Raw genomic sequence first — 18835 nt, forward strand, 5'->3', positions numbered from 1 at the left:
ATGCCTGTAGGATCTCCAAAGCTTGGCCCAGGCTGGTGCCGCCCAGTCCCAGGCCTTGAAGAAGACGTTTAGAAGGTGGTTTGGCCTGAATGCAGCCGTGAAACATTTAAATTCAAAACATTTCAATTCTGGAAACATTTCAATATTGGAAACATTTCAATTCTGGAAACATTTCAATTCTCCTTGCCCCCCACCCTGGCAAGCAGCGCCTTTCATGGCCAGCAAGACCAGTCAGGCTTATCCCACTGGTCCAGCAAAACATCCCGGGGAGGGGCTGGTAGAGCTGCCTAGAACTCCAAGAGATTTTAACCCATGGGGTGCTGGGTGCTGTAGGGGAGCCGAGCATTCCCGGAGAGGCCGTGGCCGCATCCTGACAACTCTTCCTCGCCGTGGCAGGACTTCACGTGTTCATCACGACCATATGGTGAGATGGAGTCACACAACGCAGCCTCCTTAACTGACAGCAGCTCCCATGGCCTGGCCAGCACCTGGCCTCTTTACGCAGCACCCTGGGGTCCCTTGGGGAAACTGAGGCACCGAGGGGTGCAGCCCCGTCTGCCCGCAGAAGTCATCAGCCCATCGCTGCCCAAGCACAAGGCTGCAGACCAGGTTTATTGTCCATGGAGAGTTGATAGAAAGGAAGCTTACAAAATAAATAGATATCTATATACGCCTATATACAGTCCACACGCCCCCCACGGACAGACCTCACAGCACGCATGCAAAAGCACTCTGAAGCACAATTAGCGCAATGACTTATTACAAACCGCTGTGTCGGGAAGGCTCAGGTACCTCAAGGAAAGTCGTTCTCCAAATCACCACCTCTGCTCCTTCCCCAGAAATGCCAGCATCCCGGCAGCGGTACCACGCTGGACCCCAACCCCAGCCCACTGGTGGCATCCCAGCCTGGTCCAGCCAGCCCCTGTGCCCCGCTTCGGCTGCCCACCCCACTCCGTGACCACTGTCCTTGGCCACAATGTCCCCAGGCTCTTCCTCCAATCTGCTCAGCACATGCCCCTTCCAGTCGGAGATGCCTGGCCACGCAGCCCGTTGTGGGAGCAGCAGGACATCCGTCTGTGCCTTGGTGGCATATTGGCCAAGGGACCTGGAAGCAAACTGGCACATGCTGGGGTGCCAAGTGGTTCCCATCCCGTAACGTTGTAGGCAAAGGATGGGCAGGGGAGGTAAATCCAAGGACAAGGGCAGGCAATGGAGCTCAGCCTCAGTTTCCCTGCTCTGATCTTCACCCAACTCCTGCAGCCTCCGCGGGGAGGACAGCAGGGCAAGGCCCCCACCACACAGCACCCCTATATGACCCCGCTTTCGCACACCTACAAAGACACATGCACACAGACGCGCACCCACATGCATGCTCTATCTACGTTGCTTCATCGCCTTGACGAGCTCCTCCAGCTTCAGGGCAAGGTGCAGGTCGCCTTTCACCTGCAGCCTCCCGCTCATGTAGGCACTCAAGGGGCGCAGGTCGCCCAAGAAGAGGTCCTGCAGGTCTTTCTCCGCCACCTCCAGAATGACGTCGGGGCTGCCCTCGGGCACGCCGTGGCCAGTCCGCCCGCTGCCTGTAGGACACGATGGGTGGGAGAGGGAGAAACAGCAGATTTCAGGATCCAGCCTTGCCTGGTGGCATTTCCCCACACCGTTCCGTAAGGATTGAGTTGGGCCAGATGGCAGACAAGTGCCTAGCAGGGGGATTTTGGAGGCAGGAGTCCTTACTCCTGATGGAGATAGATTTCTCTTGTGTTGCTCCACCAATGTCCTGTTATGGTGGTCCACCTCCAAAGCCCTGTCCTGCTTTTGCCATGGTGCACTGGTTTTGGCTGGGATAGAGTTAATTTTCTCCATAGCAGCTAGTATGGGGCCAGCAGTCCAAACATCCCCCCTTCCTCCTTCTTCCTCCAGCTTTTTATTGCTGAGCATGACGTCATATGGTCTGGAATGTCCCTTTGGTCAGCTTCGTCCCCTCCCAACTTCTTGTGCACCCCCAGCCTACTCGCTGGTGGGGTGGGGTGAGAAGCAGAGAAGGCCTTGACTCTGTGTAAGCGCTGCTCAGCAGCAACTAAAACATTCCTGTGTTATCAATGGTTTCCAGCACAAATCCCAAACACAGCCCCGTACCAGCTACTGTGAAGAAAATTAACTCTATCCCAGCCAAAACCAGCACATGTGGCCACCAGGATAACCGTCAGCACCCATGGGGGAATGGATTAAGGTGCTGGGAGGACATCTTCCAGCATATCTGTTGCCTAAGGTGCTGCCCGTGCATGTCCCTCCATCACTACCCCCTTAGGCTGGTGGCACAGAAGAGCCAACAAACCCTGAAGTCTCTGAGCCATTCCACGAGGCTGCCAATTTTCTATCAACGCTCTCTTGCTGAAGGAAAATTCATGGGTTTAACCCAAAACAAATTATGCTGCGGACTTCCAGGGAGCATGGACTCAAGGCCACGGTCACCAAACTGCAGTGCTCAGCTGATGGACCCTGGGGTGCCTTTCACGGAGCTACCAAACGGGGTTGGTTTGGGACCCCCTACCAAGCTCGGTGGGGTTCACAGCATGCAAAGGGAGCATGGGGCGTGAAACACCCTCCCGCCTCCAACACAACAACCCCGAAGAACGGTGACCTGAGGAGAGGTCTATGAAGTAGGTGCTCCGGGCGCCGCTGGGCAGGGCAATGTTGACCTGGTAGGAAGCTCCCACCTGCCCAACCAGGGCCTCGGAGAGGACAGGCTCCACTGCCGAGAGCAGTTCGTCTGCGCTGGGCTTTCTCCGGGCGCTGCCGGCAGCAGGGAGGAGGGGTGCGGTGGGAGGTTCCACCTCGTTCACCGTCTCCATGCTGTCTGCTGGGGACAAAGGGACAGAAGTGCGTTGAGAGGGAGACCTTTGAGTGGTGAACTTTGCTGGTCTGCATGGGTCCACCAGCAAAGGTCTCCGGAGCAGGGAAACCCACTTATCCAGCAAGTTTCCATCTAAGCAAGAAGAGGACAACATGGTTTTGCCAGTTCCTAATGCCTGTTCCTCTGTCTGCCATGGGTTGCTCTTGCCCTGCTACCAGGAGGTGGAAAATTATCCCTGAAAGAAATAGCGGGGCACAAATTGGTGCAATGTTTCTGGGGGAAAAAAAAAAAATCCACGTTGCCCTCAGATGTGACTCTCTTGGCAAGCTCAGGCCCTTTGCTATGTTCACCTGATGGAAATGCTGAGGTCTGAGTTGGTCTTGAGCCCAGGCTCCCGCAGATCTGCTCCCGCCCTCCCCTGTCCCATCTCCAATGTCTTGTTAGCAAGGTTGTGTTGTGCCACGTGCTGTATGGAGCTATGCCCGAAGCGTCCCTGTCTCCTTTCCCCCACCAGCCTATTTGTGCTGTGCTCGTAAGAGCGTGATATCTCCCAGACTTTGACTCCTCTGTCAAACAGCCGATGGACACAAAGGTCATCGGGCAGGAGGGACATCTCCCAGCAGAGAAGCGGTGGCCCTGGGTTGATTACCTGCCTCCGGAGCGCTGGTCCCACTGCCTGCCAGAGCCAGGGTGTTGCTGAAGAAATGGGCAGCCAGCTGCTGAATGGTGCCATCCAGCCCCTCCAGCCCAGGGACAGGTGGCACGGTGGCCAAAGGGCCCACCAGGTTCTCCCGGGGTGGCTGCAGCACAGACTCCATGCTCAGCTCCACCCGGTCCACCTCCAGGCCCCAGGACTTGGTCATGTCGTTAATCTCCAGCTGCAGAGCCGGGAAGAAAGGGAGAGGTGTTGGCAGCCCAGGGCAGAGCTGGGATGGCCATGGAGACCATCATAGCACCCCCAACCATGGGCATCCCATAGCTTATACTTCTGCTATCCACCAGCTTTAGATGTAGGGTGTCGGACCAGACTCAATAGTCCACCTCCTCCAAGCTGCCCACGCTCATGTTCCACCCTCCTCCCCCAGTTGCTCTCCCGGCTTGGAGGAGATCGGGACAGGGAGGACAGCTCTGTCTTGTTCCCCTTTCCGTGTCTCCCTCCCAGGCTGGCCCATTTCCTCACTCTCCCCTGGGCACCATGTCCTGGCATGGTGCTCCACCAGGCAGCATCTCTGGCCTCCAAACCACCCCGGACACCCCAGAGATACCAGTATATCCCCTGTCAGCGTCCTTTCATATCCACATTCAGATCCACAAGCTCTTGGCCCGGCCCAGCCCGGCCCAGCCCGGCTGCGGGCACTACTCATTGCCCCTCTGCCACCGTCCTGCCCTGCTTCTCTCCCCAAAAGCCCTTTCCAGTTTGCAGCCCCCTCCAGACATTTTCCTGGTGGAGATATGGAGGTTGAATTTAAGCCCGCCAACAACACGTGGGCTTCTCTGTGTGGCCAAAGCCCTTAGAGATAAGCCACAGAGCTCCAGAGATCCACAGGCTGAAGGTATCTGCTCTCCACTAATCACCACGTCTTCCCAGCTCCCCTCCTTGGCCAAGTCCATGGTGAGATGGACCTCCAGCAGCTACAGCTCCCCCTTACTGTTACTTCTACACCAAGAACCTAAGGGTTTGGGGGACCTGGGGGGGCTCTGTGCAGGGCTGGGGCAGTCCTCACCAGCAGCTGCTCCCCGATCCTCAGCTTCTCCACCTGGATCTCACGGAGGCTCTTCTTCACCAAGGTCTTGGTCATGGCGTTCTGCGCCGTCATCCGGGTGGCGGCGATGAGGTCCTTCACCATCATGACGGACAACACGGGGTCCCACACCCGGAATTGGATGTCAGCACCCACAGAGATGACCGCCCCGTCCTTGGAGGTCAGCTGAGGCAGAGGCGAGTCAGGATCTCTCCCCCTCTCCACCCCATGGCCCAACCCTTGTGCGTAGAGCCTGGGAGCAAAGGCATTCACTTCTTTCCCAGCTGGCAACCAGCTCTGGATCTCTTTATTAAGAGGGTTGTTAGAAACAAAACCAACCCAAATGATGAATTTTGGCCTAGTCTGAATGGTGAGGACAGTTTCCAGCACGGGGCTGCTGTTGAGAGACATCTGGGAAGGATAGGGATTGATGTTTTTGAGATGTCTCCAGCCGGGAACGTGCATTGAACAAGGTGTGCAAAGTCAAGAGGAGCTTTTCAGCCGCAGGCAAGTGAGGACTCTGGGTTCACGGCACCAGCTACAACCCCCCTGTCCTCGCCGTGAGGACGAAGGAACTGAAAGTTGCGTCCATGCATGGCACCAAGGGTCAGACCATCCCAAAATTTGCCTGCTCTGGGTATTTTGGAGATGTCTCTCCATCCTGCAAGGCAGCTCACCTTGCAGGGGGGCACGTTGAAGGCTCTTGTCCTCAGATCCACTCTCTGCCAGTGATCGATGAAGGGCAGCAGCAGGACCACGCCGGGTCCCTGCGGCGCCCGGATGCGGCCCAGGCGGAAGATGATCACTCGCTCGTAGGTGGGCACAATCTGGAATGGGAAAGTTTAGACCGGGGCAGAAGCAAAACCCTGGGTCCTGCGGTGCCAGGAGCAACGGGATCAGGGGCAGCCGGGAATGGTCCCCCCCATGAAGGATGGGTTGTCATCCCACTCCTTGCCGGCTCTACTCCCTTACCTTCAAGGCAAACCATCCTGAGATGGGGAAGGTGACAACCATCAGCAAGAAGACCAAGGAGGTGATAATCCCATGGCAGATCCAGGACAGCCAACCCTGGGAGGAATCTGCAGGGGGGTGAAAGGGGGATGTACCTGCTCCAGAACCCCCTTCCCTCCCTGTGAACCCCCACCCGAGCCTCCCTCCCCAAGCACCCTGCACCCCAGGGAAGCTGGCAGCGGGGGGGGCACCCAGCCAGCGCGACACCCTACAGCAAAAGCAGCAATAGGGAGAAAGGCAGCGACTCTTCTCTACGGTCGGGACTCACCTGCGGTATTCCCGGCCGGCCCCAGAGGCTCTTGCTTGGATCCGAAGGAGAAGAAGCCCTTCTGGGTACCGTAGAGCCCAATGCTGGACTGTTGGAAGCGGTCAAAGTCTCCCAAGGGAAGGGCCTGGTATCCCGACCGGCTGAACATGGTGCTGGTGCCTTGCACAGGACCCCGCTCCCGGTGCCCGGATCCCTCTAAGCCCTGTGGCCAGCACAGCTTCTGCCTGCCCCCGACCCGATCCGAAGTCCCTGCTCGGCTGCCTGCAAACCTCCCTGCCCTGACATGCGACCGGAGAGACTCCGGAGAAGAGCTGCTCTTATCACGGAGGCTGCTTGCTAGAAGAAATCAAATCCTTCAGGATTTGCCCCCAAGCTGGGGGCTTCCCATCCTCCCAGCGACCCTCTGGGCAAGAGCCGAGCCGGGAGCCAAAAGCCGTGGCCCCGCAGCCGCCTTCCACGTCGCACCCCCTTGGAGCTGGGAGATGACCCCGGGGTGTCCCCGGCCACCAGCCGGGTGGCCGCGGGGACCGAAGGCCGTGGCGTGGGTGCTGCGGCGGGAAGGAGGGAGCCGCTGGCGCTTCCTGATCCGCCCGTCATGTGGCTGCTGACGGCACAGGGACGAAGCGGCTCACGAAGCGGCTCACGGCTCACGCCTCGGTGAGTTTTTCCGGAGAGGCCCTACCCGGGAAATGCTCCTCCAGCCATGGGAAGGACAGGGTTCTCCATCGCACCCACACCTTGGGGGGCTCCAGAGGGTACCCCAGCCCCACGGGGAACTGGGAGAGGTATTTTTCCCAGCGATTCCTGCTCCGGCATGGCCTTCTCATCATGCCAAAGCCCCCCCACCCCATCTCACCCGCCTGCAAATGGCAGCGGAGACCAAAGAGCAGCCCAGAGGAAGACTGGGGGGTGGCAGTGGGGCGGGTTTAAAGCCCCCCCAGCTGAAGTGGGGGCCTGAGAGACTGCCCCGGACACAGCAGCCCTCACAGCTGAGCCGGCACCCAGAGAAGCACCCCAGCACAGCTCGGGGCGGGGGGGTCCTATCTAGCAGCTGAAGCAGAGCTTTGCCATCTGACACCACCCCGGGTGCCAGCATCCCCCCTGCCCGGTGCCTGCATCCCCCCTGCCCGGTACCTGCATCCCCCCCCCGGTGCCTGCATCCCCCCTGCCCGGTACCTGCATCCCCCCCGGTGCCTGCATCCCCCCTGCCCGGTACCTGCATCCCCCCCCGGTGCCTGCATCCCCCCTGCCCGGTACCTGCATCCCCCCCGGTGCCTGCATCCCCCCTGCCCGGTGCCTGCATCCCCCCCGGTGCCAGCATCCCCCCTGCCCGGTACCTGCATCCCCCCCCGGTGCCTGCATCCCCCCTGCCCGGTACCTGCATCCCCCCTGCCCAGTGCCTGCAACCCCCCTGCCCGGTACCTGCATCCCCCCCCCCCGGTGCCTGCATCCCCCCCCTCCGGTGCCCACCTCCCTCCGGTGCCTGCATCCCCCCCACCCGGGTACCAGCATCCCCCCCCCCGGTGCCTGCATTCCTCCCCCCCCCGCCCCGGCTCCGGCTCGCTCCCTTCCCACCCCTCCGCACCCCTCCCGCCCGGGGCACTCCCCTGCCTTCCCCGCCTTCTTCCCTTCGGCTCCTCCTCCTCTTCCTCCCCCAGGGCAGACCGGAGAAACGAAAGTCCCCGGTGAGCTCTGCTCGGCCCCCTCGCTCGCATGCCCGACACCCCCGACACCCCCCGGCCGCCCGGCCCCGGCCCCCCAGCAGGTAAGGGGGGGTGGGGGGGGCTCCCCACTTTACTGGGGGGGGGGCAAAGTGTGGCCCAGGGCCCCCCCCAAGGGGAGCAGGGGGGATTGCCTGCTTGGGTGGGGGGCGTTATTTTTTAGGGTGCAAAAGCATTGCATGGGGGGGGAAGGTGGTAAGGGGGGGGTCCTGCTTTATTCGGGGGGGTCCTGCCTGTGCTGCCGGGCTGGGGGAGGCCCGGGGGGGGGTGAGGGGGACACCTTTGGGGACAGGGCATCCCGGTGCTGCCCGGGAAGTTTTGCAGGAACCGGGGGGACCGTCGCCAGGGCCCCCCCTTCCCTCCCCGCTCACAGGGCAGAAAGAGGCGGCGGCAGCAAAGCGAAAGAAAAGCACGCTTCAAAATCCCAAATCCCCCAGAGGGAAGAGGTTTGGGGGGTGGGGGAGCGGGGAGGAGAGCCCCCAAGGATCCCACACTGAGGACAGGAGGGAGCACAACCCTTTGCAGCCAGCAGAGAATCTCCCGGGGAGAGCATGCTTCGCCTTGTCAGGGTGCAGCCACCAACTCGGCAGGAGGGACGGGAGAGGAGCCGCTCGCCCATCTTGCGGCTGCCTTATCCCTTCCCTGCAGCTGGGTCCCCCACGGGTGGGACCGAGCCTCCCGTGTCCCCCCGGCTCACACACTTTCCCCCGCATCCCACCTAGACGGAGACGGCACCGCCACCCCCATGGAGACGGGACCCCAGCCGGGTACACCCCCGTGCTCCCCTCCATCCCACCCGCCCGCGGTGGAGGATGACTTCCAGTTCGTCCTCTGCGAGGGCTGCCGGCAGGAATCGCCCAACCTCAAGCTCCTCACCTGCCTCCACACCTTGTGCCTCGATTGCTTGAGCGAGAACAAGCCCATCGGGCAGTGCCCCGTGTGCCGGACGGCCATCCCGCAGGCCAGCGGCATCTCCGACATGGACAACCTCCTCTTCACCAACCTGCAGGCCAGGCTCAGCATCTACAAGAAGATCAGCAACAGCAGTGGCCCGAGCTGCAGCCGGTGCCGGGGGGAAGCGGCGGCGGTGTGGTGCTCCGAGTGCGAGGAGTTCCTCTGCAGCAAGTGCTTTGAGGATCACCAGTGGTTCTTCAAGAAGAGGAACCACGAGGCCAGGAGGGTGGAGGACCTTTGCGCGGAGTCAGCCCATCGGTTCCTGGAAGACACCAGCAAGTCCTGCAACCTCTTTTGCTCCAGCCCCTGTCACGCCGACAAGAGCCACGTCTCCAGGTGAGAGCGGTGCCTTGGGCCCGGGTCTCATCCTGCACCAAGGGCTTTGGGGCTGCTGCTCCAGGACCAGCTCTGCCAGGAGGGCAGAGCTAAGGGGGTTTCATCGCCGGCCTTTGGACCGCTGCAACCCCAGCGAGACCCCGGGCAGGAGCAGGGTGTGCTATGGGGCTGGCAGGTCCCCGGGAGGAGGGAGGGGAGCAAAGGTGGGTTGAACACCCAGCTTCATGCCCACATCTGCAGCTGGTGATGTGAGGCAAAGCGCTTCCCTGCCCCGTGCCTCAGTTTCCCTTCTTGTTAAACACCTCCTCTGTCCCTTGGGGAGGGGAACTCATGCCCAGCACAGTGGAAACGCTTTTCTCCCTCTGCTCACGTACCGGCTTTGAAGGATGCTCTCTTTTCCTTCCAGCATCTACTGCAAGAAGTGCCAGAAGCCGCTCTGCTGCTCGTGCGCGCTGCTGGACAGCCAGCATGCCCCCTTCTGCGACATCCGCAGCGAGGCGCAGCGCAGGCAGGAGGAGCTGGGCACCATGAGCCAGGAGCTGAAGGAGAAGAGAAGCGGCTTCGAGGCCACCTACGCGGCGCTGCAGGAGGAGGCCGCCCGGCTGGAGCGGGCGCAGCGGGAGATGCGGGAGCTGATCCGGCAGCGCGTGGAGCAGCTGGTGCGGCTGATCCGGCGGGAGGAAGAGGAGCTGCTGGGGCTGGTGGAGGAGCGGCAGGAGCAGGGCCGGCGGGAGCTGGCGAGGGAGCTGCAGCGCGTGGAGGGAGTGCTGCGGCGGATGGAGGCGGGCGAGCGGCTGGTGGAGAAGATGAGCCTCTACGCCACGGAGCAGGAGGTGATGGACATGCAGCCCTTCATCAAGGACTCGCTGGAGAAGCTGCAGCGGCTGCAGCCGGTGGTGGCCGGGGACCGAGCGCAGCCCGGGGACTTGGCCGAGTGCCGAGCCAGGCTGCAGGCGCTGGTGGAGCGCGTCACGGGGCGCCCAGGTGAGAACTTGCCACGGGGACGGACCCAGCCACCCCACAGGCGGCGGTGACTTGGGCCAGCTCAGAAAGCCATCACCCAGCTCTGGGTCCCACAGGCTTCAGAGCCGCCTCCCTGCAGCAAAACGAGCCCAAATTCACTCTTGCAGGGTGCGCATTTCCACTGGGTCTAAGATTTGCTCCTTCACTTACACGTCCAGAGCCCCTTTTTGGTCCCCCACCCATCGGACAGGCTCTGGTGATGCCGATTTCTGGGTCCCCAGAGATTCCTAAACCCCTTGGACCATCCCGAACTGAAAAGCTGGGAAACGGAAGGCGTCTAGAGCTGCCCCTTCCTTGCTGCAGCCGCCGGGCAGGTTTTTCCCGGCTCAGCTGCTGCCGGGGCTGGATGGGAGCTCCGGAGGCTCCGATTTGGGATTGCAGCCCTGCTTTCTCCGTTGCAGGTCCCAATTCCCAAGCTCTCCCCGTGGTGGAAGTGGCCCTGGAGAATGACCTGGTGAGACGGCTGTGTTTCATCCCGGCACGCTGCATCAGCCGAAATGCGGATCCCCCCTTCCTTCCCCCAGGGTCTGCCTTCCCCTCCCCAGCCCTTCACTCCCATTTCTTCATCAACAACAAACCCCCAGGGATGTTTCTGCCTGGGCTTTTTTTTTTTTTTTATCTACCCAGGCACTCTCCTACCCCATCCCGCTTTTCCAAGCCTGCTGCTTCATCCCTCATTTTCAGCAGGGAAAACCATAGCCTCTCCCCTGACCGTCACGCTGCCAAACACAAGCCTTGAGTCAAGCCAGAGGGCTGGGCTGTGCCTCAGTTTCCCCTCTGCTGAGGATATTGCTGCTCCCCCCCAGCCCTGCCGAGGGGTCGGTGGCCTCGAGGTTCACCCTAACGCTGCTCCGTGCTCTCCCTGCAGCAAGAGGAGCCGGTCCAGCCTGAGAGCCAGAGCATCATGCCCACCATCACCATCAGCCTTGAGGAGATGCACACGAGCCCGGTAAGATCCGCCACGGCTGGACAGGAGCCTTTGGGGATGAGGAGATGCCACCCCGGCACCTTACATCCCCCCGTACTCTCCTCTCTCCAGGCTCTCCCCGTCACCGTGTGGCCCAAGCGGAGGTTGCACTGCATGGAAAGGGGCAGCCAGATCTCGCCCAAGCTACCGAAGCTGGAGTGTGACAACAGATCGGACCCCAGTGATCCCAGTTCAAACCAGTGGGATGGCGGAAGGGGGCCCAGCACCTCCGTGTCGAACCAGAACTGCAGCAACATCCCTGCTGCCAGCAGCCACGCTGACGATGCAGGTGGGTACCCCATCTCTTCCCCCTCTTTCTGGGGGTCCCCCATCTTTCCCAGCCTCTGTGCCCCCCCCATGCGCTCAGAGCCTCAGCCAACCTCCCCTGGGTCGGAGAAGCGGAGGGTGGGAGCTGGTTCCCAGGGGGTAAATATGAGAGCAGCGCACAGGGGCGGATGCGGATGCTCCATCCAGCTCCATCTCCTGTCTCCAAGGTAGCCAAACCCAAGCCTAGGGAAGAGCATAGCAGCAGGGCAAGCGTGCAGAGACTCCCCTGCCTCCTGCTCCAGGAGCTCTGGATTTTCCTGGGGCAAAACCCGCTATGATCTTTAGCAAAACTTCTTTTTTCTTCCCTGAGCTCACCCGGCCCCACTCCAGCCAGCTGCAGCGTCCCGCAGCGAGGGGTCCCGGGCTCGGCTCTGCAAACAGGAGGGAGGATGAAATGCATCTTCTGGAGGGGCTGGTACAGTGTCCACGGGGGTGAAGCAGCAGTGCAGAGGCTGCTCCCACTTAGGGTGAATCCGAGAGCACCCAAGGGCTGGGTGGTGCATAGTCCTGGTAGAAGCATTTGCCCTCTGCTGCAAAAAAAATCAGGCGATAAGGTCAGTCCTCCCATGGGAAAACCGGTGTGATCCAAAAATCCCAGTCTTGAAGCTTCAGCACCCTCCTGTTCCTTCTGCAGAAGACACCAGCATCATCATCTGCAGCTCGGAGGACAGCGAGGAAGACACGGCGGTGAGTGTAACGCCAGACCTCCCTCCTTGCTGAGCCACGCTGCAGGCAGAAGAGGCAGCTGCACCCCATCATCTCTGGGGTGCCTTTCCCTTTCCTCAAGCCGTGCTCAGATCCGAGCCTTCTCCCTTCCTAGCATCAGCCAGAGACTTGCTTGCGGCTTTCGCTTCCCCTTCAGTTGCTCCCGAGGGGCCAGGGCATGTGGGCCATCCCAAAGCTAGTTCTCTTGGGCCTTTGCAGGTATCTCCCGGTATCCCGGAGCAGGCAGGGTCCTCCCTCGGAGGCAGCAAACCCCACGTTGATTTGCTCTGAGGTGGGATCTCACACCGGCTGATCCCCTAAGATGACCCTTCCGAGTGGGTCCTTACAGCTTCTTCCTTTCCGCCTCGCCGGGAAGGTTGTTCTCAGCTTAAAAAGAAAAAATAATCAGTTTTCATATAAAAAATCAAGTCTGTGAGTCGAATGTAGCACCCGTGCTTGGAGAGTTCATCACTCCTGTGCCTACACAAGCTGAGAAGCTCCCAGAAGCCACCAGAGCAGGTAGGGACCACCTGAGCATCCCCAAAGTGACATTTCCATCTCCCTGCGGTGGCATTTCACGGCACCGATGCTGCAAACGGGTGCGTTGCAACCGAACGGCCCTGGCCGAGGTGGTTAGACGAACCAAGGGCGCGGGATCCCTGCTGAGATCCCCCATCGCGAGCACGAGCCGGGGATCCCTTTGGAAATGGAGGCGCGTGCGGCTGATTTGGGATTGGGGCGGGGCGGTGGTTTTCCAGCGCTGGCTTAAAGAGGGGTTAACAGCCCCTCTTTTTTCTTTTTTTATATATAAACTAATGCAGAAGCTCTTCTTACTCCTCAATAAAGCTGTTTCCAGACTAAATCCCAGCTTGCTGCTGGCTTCCTTATTCATTTTTTCCTCTGCTGTTTTTCCTTGCTCTCCTGATTCATCTCTAATGGGGGAAAAAAAAAAAAAAAAAAGAGTTATGGGGTTAAAACCCTGTCCCCACTCCCTGCTAGTACCAAAAAAATCTCGAGGCTGGGGCTTTTGGGGGTGTTAACCGCTTGCTGTGAGCAATCCCTGTGTGAATCAGGTGTCCTTTGGAAACGATGTGGATTTAAGGGTGTAGCAAAGGCGCAGGCTGAAAAAAAAAAAAAAAGAGGTCCCAGGGGTATAAACATCTCGCCGATGGTCTGATGCTGGGTGCTAGAAAAGGGCAACCTTGAGAGCTGGGAAAAATTGGTTTAAAGGCTGGAAAAGGGGTGGAAAAATAATAGGAGCTGAGAGAGAAAAAAGGCCGAGCAATGGGATGAGACAGTGGGATGCAGCCCAGGGAAGCTGCAGCCTTCAGGGAGCGGAGGGCAAGGGCTGAGGACCTGCCTAGAGGCTCAGACATCTAAAAGGAGATTTTGGGGCTGGAGAGGAACCTTTGTGGGGTCACCTGGGGACTGTCCCGCTCTGCACACTGAGCTGAAGCCGCAAGAGCATCTCCAGTGCCCGGCTCTGCCCGGATCCATCGCCCACAGCCACTGTGGTGCTACCAGTGTGTGTGATTTTCCTCCCCCAAAATCCTGCCCGTTTTCTCCGCTTAACCCTTCAATGAAACCTTTTTTTGCGTAGAAAATCAGTTCGCTTGTTGCTGGTTTGGGTAACAAGAGCATCTGCGATCCCATTTTGTCGCCGAGCTTGGTTCATCTAACTCCCTTCAAGCCAGCTGGGTCACGCCAGGCACAGCCAGGCGAGGGGGACACGAGGCACTGCCACCACCGCTACCATCCTTCTCCTGTCCCTTCCCAGACAGAGCAATGCCATACACCCTTCAAACACCTAATTTGAACCCAGCGTTTAAGCATCCCACGTCCCCCAAGCTGGGGAGCGCTTGGTTTTGATCATGTGCCTGTGGACATGGGTCCAGCCACGTTTCCACCACTCCTGAGCTGGAGGTGAAGATGTAGAGAGTCGGTGCGGGGGGAGATGGATGCTCCATCGCTGCAGGGTGCAGGATTGGCCCTGGGGGAAAGAGGAAGGCAAACCAAGGTTGGAGCCTCTTGAACGTATCACTGTCCTACTCTTCCCATAGAGAGATATTCACGGTGGACGTCCATCCCCGCTGAGGCTGGGCAGGGGTCGGTTGCTGGGGCTGCTTTTGCTCACCCTCGGGAAGCACCGCTCTAGGCACTGGATCTGCTGAGCCTGGAGAGGCACCAAACCTTCTCCCGTGCCGATTCAGTCCCCTTTTCCTCTAGACACCGACCAGATCTTTAAGTCTAGTGGTATCTCACGTGGTGAGGTTGCTTCAGTCACGTTTATGTCCCTGCATCAGCTGCGTCCACATGAGATGTGCAGAAAGGGACAGCAAGTCCCCAGACCTGCGTGTTGTGTCCCTCTGGCCGCTGCCTGGATCCCACCCCTTGCTTGGGACGAGCTGCGTTCAGGGCTCTGCTCTTGCTCACTCAGCCCAGACCCTTGTTTTGGGGTTTCAATGGGGCTCCCCACGGCCAGCCCACTCCTGAGACACAACACACACCCAACCCATCCCTGGCAGTGCTGGGAGATCAGACCCTGTGGGTTTCATGGCATTGCGCACAACCAGGTCCTTGCCCATGGTGCACCCAAGGGTGTTCCTCATGCCTTCCCAAGCCAGGTCCAAGCAGGGAGACGGGACTTGGCCCCCTTCTCCAATCTCTTGCAGGCTTCCAGCAAGCCGAAGGACAGCAAGAAGCCCTCCAGCCTCATGTGGTCCGGGAGCGGGATCTCACCCCACTGCAGGACCAGCCCCGCCAGCCCCTCGGATGACGGGTCGGAGCTGAGCACCTTTGTGTTCCTCAGCTTGAAGGTTGATCGGAGAAGTGAGCATTGCCTTTCCTGGGCACAGGGAGCTGGGGGGGGGCGGGGGGCAGAGAGGGACACCCCCAAATGCTTACTCCAGCCCCATCCTTTCCCCTCCGCAGCCCAGCACATCACGGAGGTGGCAGCGGCCAACGGAGGGCACACCTTCAAGACGCTGATTCAGACACCTGAGTCGGTGCTGGCGCTGCTCTCCCAGGGTGCCCCCATGGAGGTGGGGATGCAGAACCTCCTCTGGTACCTCTCCTTGCTCCCCAGGCCCATCCTCATCGTCTATAACTTCTGGGCACCGGAGCTGCCCGCTCTCTTTAAAGCCTTGGATGCTACGGGCAGGAAAATGGACTTCTGCCACATTGTGGGTGGTTACGTGGATATGTTGTCCTTGATCAAAGAAAAGCTACCCAAGGCCCCTTCCTACAAGCTGAAGAACCTGCTGAGAAAGCACCTGCAGCAGCAGCTCAACGAGGGCAGCGCCTTGGCCGAGGCCAAGGCCTTGCAGGATCTTTGGGGAGCCCTGGAGCTCCCTCCCTACGCCGACACGGGGATGAGGCTCACCCACTGCAACCTGCAGAGCTACATCCTCCTGTGGCCCCTGGTGCAGGAGAAGCTGCTCACCAAGAAAGCAGCCAAGATCCTGGCCCGGCGCAAGCTCATCCTCTGGGAGCTGGAAGAGGTGTGAGCGCAACCGGGGGGTGAGCTGAGCTGGCCAGGTCTCAGACTAACCACGCCAGGGATGAAGGGGTGCTCGCAGCGGCATCAAACAGGACTCGCAGACCCGCTCTGCTCCCAGCGTGGGGCTTAAAAGGTTGAGGACCCTGGGTCAGCTCTAGGGGAAAGAAACCACTCAATCAAATTAATCTCTTTATAAAATAAATCACGCAGCGCAGCCCAGCGTCATTTATTGGGGCATCTCCACCCCTCCTTTTCCCAGCCAGGCAGGAGGGGAGATACTCGGAGCACTGGTCGCAGCAGGTTCCTTGTGTGTGTGTCCCCAAAAAAAACCCCACAGTCTGGATGCGGCCCTCGGTGACAAGCAGAAGTTGCCAGCGGTGTCCCCAACCGGGGCTGCTTGTGACAAGGCAGTGAGGGACACAGGCCACCAGGTGTCCTCTTCGTACAGCAGCCGGGGGTGCAGGGGCTGGCTGCTCGCACACCCACTCGTGCACACTCACACCCACTCGTGCACACTCACACGCGTCCCTGGAGCCCAACAGTGGGCCCTCCTGGACCTGGGAGGTACTGCGACCATCACCGGGGCGTCCGGTCTGGTGTATTGGGTACAGGGGTGGGGGGCAAACAGGTCCTCTGGGTGGCTGGAGGTGGGTGAAGATGGGCAGGAAAGGGATGTGGTGAAGGTCTCCGTGCTGAGAGGGTGCGGTGGGAGCTGTCAGGCTTGGAAAACTGGGGGGAAATGGGGAGGAAACATGATGCCCCCCCCATTTTCTGGGACCCCATCCCAGGGAACAAGGGGTGGCCCGGACACAGCCATGGACTGTTGGAGCTGGGTGGTGGCCAGCGAGGCAGGGGTAGGCAAGGGGCTGCCTTCCCCAGGTATGGAAAACCTGCTGCCATCCAGCACCCTACAGTGGTTTCTAGGGAGCAATCCCAAAGGAGCTCCCATGCTGGCACGCAGGAGCTTGTCACCACGTTCAGACGATGCTATCTCACCCTAGGGATTCTCTGGTGTCTGATACGGGGTTGTGCACAGGGAGCAGCCTCTACAAGGGGCACAGCCGGAGGAGAACGAACTCCATCTGTCCACTGTCACCAGCCTCATCAAAGTCTTGTAAAACAATAGCAAAGTCAACGGGCTGCGGGAGCCGGATTAGCCATTTCTTTGCCCTGAGCTGCCATAAAGCTCACTCATCCTGCTAGAAAAGGGTTTGTCACAGCGGGGTGAGCGGAGCAGCACACCACAAGCCCCAGCCCTGGAGGAAAGGGGTACCCCTGCGGGGTGAGGGCTCCCCAAAGACCCCACCAAGCTTCCAACAGGCAGCTTCTACAGGCTCGCAGGCTGATACAGCCCCCCTTGCACTTCCCTTCCACCCACAGCCACCCCCCTCAAAGCCAGAGGTATAAGGAAGAATCAGAGCCTCTCTGGTTTGTTGTTTTTTTTTTTTTTTTAGAGCAATAAATAACTTTAGAGAATTAAGCGAATCTCCTGAAATGATATAGAATATGCTGCTTGCTTGATTGGCTGTTATTAATAATGCATCCCTCAATCTAAACCATTCATAAAACAACTCCCCGCTAGCCCCAAGCAAAGTGCTTTGGGACTCAGGAGGGGAAAAAAAAAAGGGCAAGGAGCAGCATAAATCCTTTCTGTTTATGAAAATGGATTTCTTCCCCCAGCAATCATGCAAAACTAATTAGAGCCAAAGGGCCGGTTCCTCCACATTTGATTATGCTCTGCGAGATCGCTCAGGTTGGCTGGCCAAGGCGGGTGAAAGTCCAAGGCAGAGGAGGATTCACCCCAATGAGCCAGAGAAAGGTTATCTGGATTATATTTCTAATAAAAACATCAGCCTGCTAATGTCCAAACAGGTTTGCAACCCATGGAACATCAAGAACAAGGATGGGGCGGTCAGGACTCCTAAATATTTGGAGAAGCAGTGAGGCAAAGCTGAGGGAAGCCTTACCTAGGTGGAAGAAGAAGCCACGTCGCCTCCGGCCAGCCAGGTCCTGCAGCCGGGATGCTCCCAGGGTGGCGGCTTGATGCACCCACCTGAATTTGGAGGAGCCAACTTGGGGCTAGAAGCTCAAGAAGCCAGGAGAGCCCAAACTGGGGGCTTGGCCTTCTCCTCCTTAAATAGGCAATGCCCCTGACCAGCGTGGTGAGGAGGGCTCCTCCCTCAGACACCAGCTGGAGATTAACGGTGTAAATCAGCAAACCCTCATTGACCACAGTGGTGATCCCAGTGATTCCTCCAGCTGGGAGGCTGCCCTCATTTATACCAGTGGGAGACGTGTCCCCAGAGCTGCGATGGTCACCACCAGCTGTGGACCTGGCGCCCAGCCCAGCTTTTGCTTGTCAAATGTTTAGGAGCATGCTGAAACTTAGGGTGCCTAGGGCTGAGGTGTGGTGTGAGGAGAGGTGGGCATCCCCGGAGCCTGCTCTTCCATCCATCCATCCATCCATCCACCCACCCACCCACCCATCCATCCACCCATCTATCCATCCACCCATCCATCCATGCATCTGTCCATCCATTTTTCCATTCATCCATCCATCCATCCATGCATCTGTCCATCCGTTTTTCCACCCATCCATCCAACCATCCATGCATCTGTCCATCCATTTTTCCATCCATCCACCCATCCATCCATGCATCTATCCATCCATTTTTCCATCCATCCATCCATCCATTCACCCACCCATCCATCTATCCACCCATCTATCCATCCACCCATCCATCCATGCATCTATCCACCCATTTTTCCATCCATCCATGCATCTATCCATCCATTATTCCATCCATCCATCCATCCATCCATCCATTCACCCACCCATCCATCCATCCATTCATCCATCCATTCATCCACACCTCCATCCTCCACTGTCCTCTCTTGGAGCTCTCATCTGAGGGGATTGAAAAGCCACCACCGAGCGCTGCCGTTATTCCCTGCACTCAGCCCATGGGAAACTGAGGTGACACGAACCCCACGCATCGTGTCCGCTGGGGAGGCGTGAATGGGGAGGTGGACGGATGGTGTAACCCACCCCATGCAGCTTCATGCCGCGGTGACCTCCAGAGTGTGTAGGTTAGGGTCTGGCCCTCAGGAGCAGGAGGAGGGATGCGTTCTCCATCCCGTTGCACGTGCCTCAACCCCTGACCCATTTCTAGTGCAACACGCTGCTTCCGATGCTCCTGAAACGCTGCCACCGTATCTAGGACACTTGGGTTTCTCCCTCTTGCATGATGAATGAAGGCATCTTGGGAAGAGCTCAGCGTAGCGCGGTGGAGAGCCGCCAAGCCGGAAAGCAAGCGTCTTCTCCGTGTTGGCCACGTCCTTGTGGTGGTTTAACCTACTTCCATGCTCCTCAAAGCAAGTTTGCAGTCCCTGTGTCTCCCACCTGAGCTCTGCAGCCCAAGTCCCAGCTA

General features: G+C 59.2%; 2 protein-coding genes across 8 annotated transcripts; one reads left to right on the forward strand and one right to left on the reverse strand.

The window, feature by feature from the left end:
* Nucleotides 1-665: 665 nt before the first annotated feature.
* STOML1 (stomatin like 1) lies at nt 666-6195 on the reverse strand. 7 transcript variants are annotated; one of them, XM_059823886.1, is made up of 7 exons: nt 5873-6195; nt 5566-5672; nt 5271-5420; nt 4576-4779; nt 3501-3729; nt 2639-2854; nt 666-1577 (listed from the first exon to the last, which is right to left on the reverse strand). In XM_059823886.1, exons 1-7 carry the CDS (start codon nt 6018-6020, stop codon nt 1375-1377), a joined length of 1257 nt encoding a protein of 418 aa, XP_059679869.1. In that variant the 5' UTR covers nt 6021-6195; the 3' UTR covers nt 666-1374. The 7 variants fall into 7 exon arrangements, with proteins under 7 accessions (XP_059679869.1, XP_059679870.1, XP_059679864.1 ...); XM_059823887.1 differs by having other exon boundaries at nt 2639-2857; XM_059823881.1 differs by having other exon boundaries at nt 5566-5719; nt 5902-6048.
* Nucleotides 6196-8334: 2139 nt separating this feature from the next.
* Nucleotides 8335-15426, forward strand: LOC132318022 (protein PML-like). Its single transcript, XM_059824106.1, has 8 exons — nt 8335-8883; nt 9290-9867; nt 10221-10360; nt 10775-10855; nt 10946-11162; nt 11835-11887; nt 14578-14734; nt 14837-15426. Exons 1-8 carry the CDS (start codon nt 8339-8341, stop codon nt 15409-15411), a joined length of 2346 nt encoding a protein of 781 aa, XP_059680089.1. The 5' UTR covers nt 8335-8338; the 3' UTR covers nt 15412-15426.
* The last annotated feature ends 3409 nt before the right edge of the window (nt 15427-18835 follow it).

Source organism: Gavia stellata, chromosome 13, assembly GCF_030936135.1.
Source record: "Gavia stellata isolate bGavSte3 chromosome 13, bGavSte3.hap2, whole genome shotgun sequence".
Lineage (NCBI taxonomy): Eukaryota > Metazoa > Chordata > Aves > Gaviiformes > Gaviidae > Gavia > Gavia stellata.